This window comes from Acanthopagrus latus, chromosome 21 (assembly GCF_904848185.1).
Source record: "Acanthopagrus latus isolate v.2019 chromosome 21, fAcaLat1.1, whole genome shotgun sequence".
Lineage (NCBI taxonomy): Eukaryota > Metazoa > Chordata > Actinopteri > Spariformes > Sparidae > Acanthopagrus > Acanthopagrus latus.
Window position 1 is genome coordinate 21402943 of NC_051059.1, and position 10156 is coordinate 21413098.

The 10156-nt window shown below is 42.0% G+C and overlaps 2 protein-coding genes across 2 annotated transcripts; both read left to right on the forward strand.

Moving 5' to 3' along the window:
• Positions 1-292: 292 nt before the first annotated feature.
• On the forward strand, positions 293-3431 carry mterf4 (mitochondrial transcription termination factor 4). Its single transcript, XM_037084482.1, has 4 exons — positions 293-454; positions 760-1171; positions 1307-1491; positions 2701-3431. The coding sequence occupies exons 1-4, from the start codon at positions 428-430 to the stop codon at positions 3094-3096; spliced, it is 1020 nt and encodes a 339-aa protein (XP_036940377.1). The 5' UTR covers positions 293-427; the 3' UTR covers positions 3097-3431.
• A 296-nt stretch (positions 3432-3727) lies between these two features.
• LOC119011397 (probable G-protein coupled receptor 148) lies at positions 3728-7716 on the forward strand. Its single transcript, XM_037084484.1, has 2 exons — positions 3728-3820; positions 4891-7716. Exon 2 carries the CDS (start codon positions 4973-4975, stop codon positions 5930-5932), a length of 960 nt encoding a protein of 319 aa, XP_036940379.1. The 5' UTR covers positions 3728-3820; positions 4891-4972; the 3' UTR covers positions 5933-7716.
• The last annotated feature ends 2440 nt before the right edge of the window (positions 7717-10156 follow it).

Genomic DNA, 10156 nt, shown 5'->3' on the forward strand with positions numbered 1-10156 from the left:
ATCTCTTATTTGGATATAATTAGTCAAAAATGTGTTGCCTATTATTAAAGATACTGAATGTAAACTTGACTTAGCTAGTGTTAGATTGGCTATTGGACAGTCGAAGTAGCATTATTTAATAAAAATATTTGTCTCCTTTGTCACATTTAGTAATACACTTAAGCATTGGTTTGGCGTCACTAGGTCACAAGACATTTCGGCACTGCCTTGGAGTCAATGGGTCACATGACAGGGAAATTAAATCAGTTTGGTATTTTTTCAAATCGTTATTTTCACTGCTATCATCAAGTCAGCATGAGGAAACACTTTTTGTGTAAATCAAATTAAAGGGTGATTTATTGAAGGTCCATACAACCTAAAACATAGCGGAACCTTTGTTCGCCTGCGCCAAAGCTGACACACGGAAGGATATGTACGACGGACAAGCATGGGTACCCGAGTTGGTGCGCGTCAGGTGAATGAGAATGCTACAAAACAACATTTCTTTAACCTGTTATCACATAGAAACTTTGTAAAACGTTTGAGTTAATGACTCAAACATTTTAAATGTCGGAGAAATGAGTGACAACCAGACGGCTGACAAACTTACGTTGTAACCTTCATGTTTGCTAACTTTTGCTAATGATATCCCAGCTTGTGTATTAGCATAATTATTGCTAACATGTCATCATCCTTCTCTGCAGCCAGAACAGTGACCAGTGTCCTGCTCTGGCAAATAACTGCCCTGCGTGTTTATAACCACGTTTTTCTTTTCCACAGGTTCTCCGGTGGACGATAAGAAATGCCTCTTCTGATGTCAGTCCGCCTCAGTTTTGGAGATGCTACCTCCAGCCTCTGTGCACCGGGTGCAGGTTGTTGTGCTCCTCCACCAGCCTCCACCATGAACTCAGTACTCCATCCAAGAAGCCAAACACAGAGCTGTCCCTGCGCATTTTCCTTGATATGGGATTCACAGACGCCCAGGCAGAGCAGCTCCATGACACCGTGTCCAAACTGAGAGGAGGAAGTGCTGCCAAACATGTTCTGTCAACTCTCACTGTTCTGTTCGTCCTGGGCCTCAATCCATCCAGTGTGCTCAAGCTGCTGGACAAATGTCCTGAACTGTACATCGTCAAGGAACCACAGCTTCAGCAGCGGATAGACAACCTGCGGAAACTGGGTCTGGGTGAAGGTGAGGTCGTGATACTTGTGCAGCACAGCTCATCACAAACCTGTTGACCAATTGCATTATAGGGAAGACATCAATATTAATATGAGTCTATGTATGATTACACAACTAGTGTTTTTCCTTATATCCCCTCTATAGGCAGTATTCAGAGAGTGGTGGCCTATTACCCTCAGATCCTGACCGTGCCTGTGAAGACAGTAAAAGCTGCAGTGGGCTTCCTCAGGGAGAAGTGTCTGTTTACTGGCCAGCAGGTCACGGACATCCTCAGAGACAGTCCAGCCGTACTCACCGAGAACCGGGGTCAGCTGGAGTACAAGTTTCAGGTCAGCACGTAAAGTAACTTTAGAGAGGAATGAGACACCGAAGGACTTACTACTGAAGAAAGAACGTTGAAATTCAGCAACTATTTTGTAGATGTTTACTACAGCAATTTAGTTAACTCAGACAAAAAAAACTTGGAGACATAAGTTTGGGTTCTGGGAAATTGTGAGTAGATGATTAATAACTCAAAATAGAATGAGAAATGGGGACTTGATACAATACAATACCTTCCATACCACTGAATTAAAGGCAGCTGTTCCCATGTTAGAGTGCTGTTCTTGTGGCAAACTGTAGATTCACTGACAAAAACATGATCAAACAGCATCAAAGGTCACCATAGCTGTAAAAGATAACACCAATGCACACGGGTTCCTGTTCAAATAGGCTGTGTACCAATTCAGACTAGACAGTAATTACACACAAAATCTAATATTTACTCTTTTTTATGTTATATATTTATTTGATATTTAATACAAACCAGAGGTCCCACTGAGATTTATTACAACTCTGAGCAGCTCGTCTCTTTCATTGCACTGTGGGACAATAGTGTTCATCAACAACGCACTGAAAGCCAAGCGAATCTGGTTATGGTCACTTTTAGAAAAGAGTTGTCACTTTTCCTGGTGTGAACACGCTACATAGTCAGAAGCTGCTTAGTAGTGCTAAATTGTGACATTGTTATATTACTCCCTCTGGTGGCCATTATTGATCTCCACACCCTTCAGGCAATAGTACTTCCCCTCGGTACCTACTTTTATGTGCCTGAAGAAAATGTAGTATGTAAAGTATCCATAGTATGTTAAATGCAATATGCCATAAATACCAGGATGTTCTACTGCACCCATTCGCATTTTACAGTATAGAAAGACGGCTCACTTCTCTGGCTCCTCTGACCCATAATCCTCCGCACAGCCTCCGCCAAAAGAGCACGAGTGGGTGACAGCCCATTGGCTGCTTTACACAACCTGGGAACTGATCATTTAGCCGTTAATAAGCTGATATGTCATATAGCTGAATACGATATATAACTACAAACTGTATAACTCATTTATAATATATTTCCAGTGAGTTACTTGTTATGCTTGTGCTGTGAGTACATTGTTTATAACAGCTGCTGTTATAAGTCATTGTTTGAGGTTATGTTTTAGTGATTTCTGATGCTGATGCAACTGATCATTTGTTGTCGTTTGTATCATCTCATCCTCCTACAGTACGTCTACTTCCGAATGGGTGTCAAACAGGCAGAGATGGTGAAGTCCAGGTTGTTCCGCTTCACTCTGGACGAGGTGCGCCACCGGCACAGTTTTCTGGAGCGCCGGGGCCTGTATCAAACCCCGGACAAGAAAGGACAGACCGTCATCCTCAACCCCAAACTGGACAGCATCCTCAGCGTCGACCAGGACACTTTCCTCACAGATGTTGCCATGGCGTCAGCAGAGGAGTACGATGTTTTTAAGAGACTGATGGCAAGGGAATGGCGTGAACAGGAGCAGGAGGGGGGCAGGATTGAAGCTGATAGTGATGAGGAGGAGGAGGCGGATGAGGATGATGACGAAGAGGAGGAGACTGGAGGAAGAAGTGCATACAGGAAGAGGAGAAAAAAATGACAATGGCGGAGGGACTGAGAGGAAAATGACGTACCTACTGATGAAAAATCAAGCGTCTAGCGTTAAGTCTTTGTTGAACTCGAGTACGTCATTAGGTGTCACAGGAAATTCTTATCTAAAACACACATTCAAACGTGACATTGTGGTATTTATATGTAGCTTGTTCTCTATTGATAGCAGCTGGGTGTACCCTCTGGTTTGAAGTTGATTTATGTGTTTATCTAAGCGGCCACAAGGACGCGAGATCATCAGTGTGTGTTTATGCTGAAATGTGAGGTCTGTATATATAAATGGATTACAACGAGCACAATAAAAAAGTTCTCCCATACATTCAATCCACTCTCCAAAAGGGTTTTTGACTTTGGTTTGAGAGGAGTAAATGTGTTGATGCTTGGTGAAACTGAACAGGAAATGTGAATCTAATCAATTTAATGATGTTCGTTTGAATAAATTGTTCATATTTTGAACATCTTGGGTAGAAAAACAGTGACGAAGCAACAGAACGAGGAGCAGCGGAGAGGACGCAAGCTCCGCCCCGTTACTACGTGACGATCAAGTGGCCATAGCTTTCTCCGTCCCTGTATTATCTGTATGAGTCAACAAGGAGAGCATCAGATAAGGGCCAGTGTGAGAGACGAGTCGTACCAAACAGCCATTGATTTATAGAGAGGGGTAAATCTAATGGATATGCACCAGAGAGAGGCTTTTCTGTTCTGGACATCAGGTAAGAAAACTTACCTTTGGCCAATCAATAAATAGTCAATAGGTGTGTTGGAACAAAATTTGAACTGAAGGAAGTGATTTTCTGTTTTTGCCTCAAGTGTTTGTAAACTTTTAGGGGAGTCGTAGTCGTTTAATTATAATTTTTGTATTATACCACTAAATTTTTTAAAATATTAATATAGTAACAATTATGTAATATGTCCTTTTGTTAAGTTGAATATGTGTTTTCCAATGTTTCTTTCATTGGGTTAATTATTTACATTTTCAGCTTCTTCATTTGCATTTTGGATCATATGCAACATAACACTCAAGGGACAGAGTCCATCACTACATGGGGTTTATATTTGAATATTTGGCATAAATTATCTGGGGCATAGCTTCACTAATGCCATTTTACCTTCATTAAGAGACCCATGTCTGGCAATAGCTGTTCAGTCAATCATAATGTGTTTAAAGGAAAAGTTGGCCCAAAAAAGATTCAGTCATTAGGTACTCATCTCATGACAAAGGCAAGTTTTAAAAGTAAGAGAGAACAAAAATGGCTCCATACAGCTCATGTGAAGTCTCCGGAAGCCCCCAGATGCCAAACTGGTTTGAAAAGATATTATTTACACCTGTGATGCACGGTTGAGCTTCTGCATCCACTTCAGACGGGGTGTGCAAACTTCTTTTTTTTTAAAAAGGGGGGGGAGGTGTAAATAACAGCATTTCAAATCAATATTGAATCTCAGGACTTCTGGAGACTCCCGAAGAGCTGTGTGGGGCCACTTTATGTTTTTATTTCTGTCTATTATATGTTTTCAAACAAGTTTACTTCATCCCCCATCTACTTCAGTTGTTTAATGCAATGCTGTTTTGCTGTGATGCTCCAGAAATGTTTTGGAGACTAAAAACAAAAAAACAACTTCCCCTGGCATAAAGGAGTAGATAATGACCAAAACATTTTAGTGTGAACTGTTCCTTTAGGCTGTTTATATGAACTGATCTATAAATTAAATTTGTCTGCATTTACATCCTTACACTTAGTTGGTCCACTCTCTTGATAGTTATTTATGGTGTTTTCTTTTGCAGGAAGCTTCTGGAGGAAATAGTCAATACACCATAAAACACACCTCTGTCTGAGTATCTGTGTCACTGTTAATCAACAGACACAATGACATCATCAGTGCTCATAGCAAACCTCACTCAGGATTGGGGGGAGAGCATTCGGAGGTGGCATCTCGAATTTTTCTTCATCCCCACCACAGTCATCTCTCTGGCCACCCTGCTAGCCAACCCTGTTCTCCTGACCTGCATTTTTCTGTCGTGCACCCTGCGTCGGGAGACACGTTACCTGCTGGTGGCCAACACCCTGATTGCAGACATGCTCTTCCTCATCCTCAACCTGGCCACGGTGATCTGTAACACTGTGAAGGTGCAGATACCCTGGCTGCTGTGTGAGCTGGTCACAGCCGTCACTGTCACCACCTACTGCTGTGCCATCCTCACCGTCACCCTCATGGTCATGGACACCTACGCTGCCGTTCGCTGGCCTCTACATTACCATGACATTCTTCCACCTGCCCGCACCCACCGCATTCTGGTGGGGGTGTGGATCCTGGCGGCTGTGTACCCTTTCACCCTGGTGATCATGATGGAAGTGCAGAGGGGAAACCCCCAAGAAAAGGTGGCCGTGTGTCTGGTCCTCATCTCCCTCGGCTTCATTCAACTCAAAGACGTGGTCGGGATCCACATCTACTTCTTCGTGGCTGCACTCATCTGTACTCTGCTCATTTTTTACTGCTACATCCGGCTCTACATGGTGACAAGGACCCATGGCATCTGGCAGAGCCGCTTCTCTAGGGCCCGGGTCACGCTGCTCGCTCACGGGCTGCTGCTCCTGCTCTACTTCACCCCGGGCTTTGTTTTCGCCATGGAGCTCTCCCTGTTCCACAGAAAGGACATAAGTCAAGATGTCCGTGTGTGGATCAGCACGATCAACATGTGCGTGTTCATGCTGCTGCCCAGGGCGATTGCTCCATACATGTATGGGCTGAGGTACAGGGAACTCTCTGATACTCTGATGCAGCTGCTGCACAAGGACAGGAGACTCAGCCAGATCACAGTTTCGTGAAGATACTCATGTTCTATCTTTTACTCAGAGTTATTACATTTCTCCACTGGGATTTAAATATTTGACATGTCTTCTCAGTTGTCCTTCAACAAACGAAGCTGTAACTACAAGCGCGGTAGCCAGGATGTTACAAATACTGAAGTCAAGAGTCAAATTCACCCAGATAAATACCCCCCCACACTGAGCCTTTTAAATTTCACTCACCACTAATCAACATTGAATCAACATTATTCATTTGTATATATTGTCTAAATCAGCGCAGTGGTCCACCACGTAAGGCTGCATTTGTCCCAGTTAAGGAAACTTGGCAGTGTTCTAGTCAAAACCACCTAAACTGAGACAAAGTCATGAACAAGGGCAGAGTGTACTGTTCAAGTGCACCATGAGAAATGTCTTCGATGAAATAATAAAAAAGCATTATGGGGGTGAATTCTATGTATATGGAATTAAAAAAAACACAGAGACGGAGGCGCTGAAGTCAGCGTAAACCATCGTTATCCAACACTCCTTTCCCATGTTTTGCAACAATAATACACAATTTCTGTGCAAGAATCAGGTTTTCTGGGTCACTCGTCTTCCCATCATTAAATACAATATGCACTAAACAAATATTCAGTACAGTGATATCTCTGCAGTTGTGGTCTTGACAGGTCTTGAATCAGCCTACACTCTGAGTCTGCGATCGAGACAAGACTAAGAACAAGTGTGGCTGATTCTGATAAGAGACTGAGACCTTCGAAAAGTGGTCTCGAGACCTAAACCAATCTTCAAGTACTTCAACATTAGAGCTTGGGTTCTTGTATCATTTTACATCTTAACACAATACGACACAATAGGTTTTGGCCCCTGGCCCATCATGACATTTCAGGTTTGGCCCACCAATGGAAACCGTCTCAGCATCCTTTGGTCCGAATACTGTCTCAAAACTCTTTCCACCACACCAAGAATGTAATTAGAGAAGCACCAAAATCAATTTTTTTCCTGTTAATTTCACAGTAGACCAATTTGAGAATAGTAACTCTAAAACACCATATGCAATTTGTGTATAAATCTAGAAGATAAATTCCACCTCAGCTTGTTAAAACTCCCGTACTCTTAGAATCAACACTTGGAATATGTTCTCTGTGTGCTCAGTGGTAGCAAAAAGCCTCGGTCGCTGCTATGTCCATGTGGTTTTGTCTCAACCCTGACTGATACTTGATTCTTGGGGGTGATTCAGATTTTCCGAGTAAAGAATTCTAATATCAATATGTCGGCTGACACACAAAAAATTATTAGTGATCTCTCAAATGTGGGTGTCAGGGAGGTAGGATATTGTACAGATTCACAATAAACTTGACTGTCTAAAAATGACTGAAACAGCTATTTTACTGGAAATATAATTAAGTTGAACAAAAATAAATATCCCAAGCATCTTTTCATGTGTTATAATCTCATAATCAGCACATTTAGACATTATATATAACCTGATTTGTTAGATCTGCCACAGGCCAATATCAGCCAACCGGTACATCAGTCAGTCTTCATCTCAGACCTGCCTCCTTTGAGGTTTTTGCTCTAATCTAAATGCTACATGTCATGGCAACAGTCTTCGCTCTCGTGTGAGGTTAAAAGCACTTAATGGTGGCACTGAGCATGTTTTGTAGATGCACACCAATTTGTCTTTTATCAGGGCCATAAGAGCTCTTTTCCAGCCGTGTCGGTCTAAATGACAATGTGTCAAAGTCCCTTGCTTTTTCAGTGTGTCTGTCACTGTTGACATCCCTTCTTTTTTAAATAAACTGTACAACCATAATGTGTGTGTTATTTTTTTTTTTTTTTACCACCATCATTATGTAACTCTAGAACCGGACACTCAGTTCCATGACCGTAGCTACGGAGCACTTAAGTCCTTCTGCACTTAGGGAGCTGTGTTTGTCTAAAAACTGGATGTCCAAGAGGACCATTAACGAATGTCTGACTGACTGACTTGGCAATTTGAGGCACCAGAGGAGAGGGCGCGGCGGATAGAAACGCTGAGTCAGACATCCCGGCTGTGGCGTCATGTTTCTGACTGTGCTGCGTGCCATCTGTAACTGGTACGATGACTGAACAGCAGAGGGACACATTCATCTGTCTGTCGCTGCTCTTCCCTGCAGCATATATGTGTCTGTTTGCTTGGGATCAGTAAGCCATTAAAACCTCTGTGCTGCTCACTGCCAGCAATTCTATACCTGCGGGTGGATCAGGTGTGAACAAAAATCACCTTTGCAATTGTTTGACATTTTTGTATCAATTTCCATGGCACTGTAATTGCACTGCTCTTTAATATCCAATTCATTTCTACTGACTAGTGGACGTGTTTTCAATAGACATATTTGCTCCTGGCAGCGTTGCTTATCCTGCTAATCTCACTGATGGTGTTCTCTTATTACACCGTTTTGTCCTGGTGAAAACATACAGCAGCTGCCTGGAGGACAAAACAACCCTCATTGTGCAATATTCTCACCTGCTCCTAACCTGAGCTCAGTAGGTGTGTTTACCCACGTTGGCCGGTTGAGACGCTGGTGTCTCGTCGAATGTCTCAACTTGAGAACGTTCCAGTTAGTGCCTAGTGCTGACAAAAAGCCCTGAGACTGAAAACAATAATGGAGGACAAAGACAGGAGTGTGTCGAAACCTTATCAGAATCAGAATCAGAATGCCTTAATTGTCACTGTAAGGTACTCAGTGCCACTCTGCATGGTGCTACAACAATGTAGAATAAAAACAGAACAAAAAACAATATATATACGAAAATATAAAGATAAAAAGTGAGGATCGTGTATTGCACGTGAGAGGTCAAAACATGTTTAAGATAAGAGCGTTTTTCTGTGTGGATGTGGCCTTGGGAAAGAAACTGTCTCAGTTTGTGTCACAGTCTTTACATCTGTGTTTTTGACTCACCTGTAGCGCCTGCCAGAGGGCAACAGTTTAAAAAAGATGGTGACTGCAGGTGTGCAGGGTCTCAGATGATGTTTTTGGCTCAGCTGTGGTAGCGTGAGGTGGCGATCTCTTCCAGTTAGAGCAGTGGACAGCCAGTGATTTCTTTAGCTGATTTGATTAATCTCTGCATGGCTTATGGAAAACATCCTGAAATTTGCAAGAGCGAGCTGGAGAAGAGGTCATCGGACTGGTGACATAAATCCCTGCTGTACCTAAAGAGTTGTCAGTATGGATATGTCATTATAAGACAAAAAATGGGTCAGAGCAGGAGTGATGTTAATGGAAGACATGTTCAGTAGCACAACTGGGCTTTGGGTTATATACACAGGAAAGTGCCAATACGATTGATATTGTACGGGCACCCTGTCATAGCATCTATTTCTTTTTTCTTTTATTAGTAATTTTATTTAGCATAAGGCGATATTTACAAAAAAACAAGATGGGGTTATTCTTCAAACGTATCAGGACAATGTGAACAGCAGGGGTGGACATGATGCATTGAAAACTGAACACAAACAACAGATTAAACGAAAATACACAAGTAAATAAATAAGAAAAGAACAGATGAACAAAGAGAAGGGCACAAAGGAGCAAGGAAACTCTTTGGGAGCAAGGACGGGGACATTGATATGTTTTATTTTTCCGTCCTCTTTTTTCCACATATTATTAGTGATTTAAAACAGCTGATAAAAGTGTGTATAAACACTGTGAAGGAGGGAGTTATACCATTACACTTACAGGCATATTTACAGTGAAGGGTTATTATTGTGTGATAGCTTCTGTTACACAGTGTCAAGAATATTTCATTTTGTCGGCTGTAACGTAGGTTTTTATACTGAAAAAGTACTTAAAGACTTTAATAATATTAAAAAAATAAAAATAAAATAAAAAAAACAGGATGGAAGGATGCCTGTAGGCATGCTTCAACTTTGACTGACTGACCTATGAGGTGTAAAGGGTATAAATCTACCCAGTACTACTAGACAAGTGGTCCAAAAACAGAGTGAACCGGTTCATTCATCACACCGTGAACCCCTTTCAGAGAACTCAGCTGGGATCTCTGAGAAATAGTCTTGCAACGCAGTTGAGGAAGTTGTGACATCCTTTGTCCAAACTGAGCTCCTCCTTCCTCCTCACCTGAAAAAAAAAACAAACGTAGCATGCTGCGTTTCATCCTGTTTTCACATGCCTATAAGATCACATTACAGATACACTGTGGGGGTTTTTTAGGCTATGTTTTTTGTTTGCAAGTGTATATCTA

Excerpts from the sequence above, each read along its gene's own strand:
- LOC119011397 (XM_037084484.1), top strand. The coding sequence starts at position 4,973 with ATGACATCATCAGTGCTCATAGCAAACCTCACTCAGGATTGGGGGGAG.
- mterf4 (XM_037084482.1), top strand. The coding sequence starts at position 428 with ATGGGTACCCGAGTTGGTGCGCGTCAG. Across the intron at positions 455-759 it reads CCCGAGTTGGTGCGCGTCAG|GTTCTCCGGTGGACGATAAG; the intron begins GTGAATGAGAAT and ends TCTTTTCCACAG. Across the intron at positions 1,492-2,700 it reads AGCTGGAGTACAAGTTTCAG|TACGTCTACTTCCGAATGGG; the intron begins GTCAGCACGTAA and ends ATCCTCCTACAG.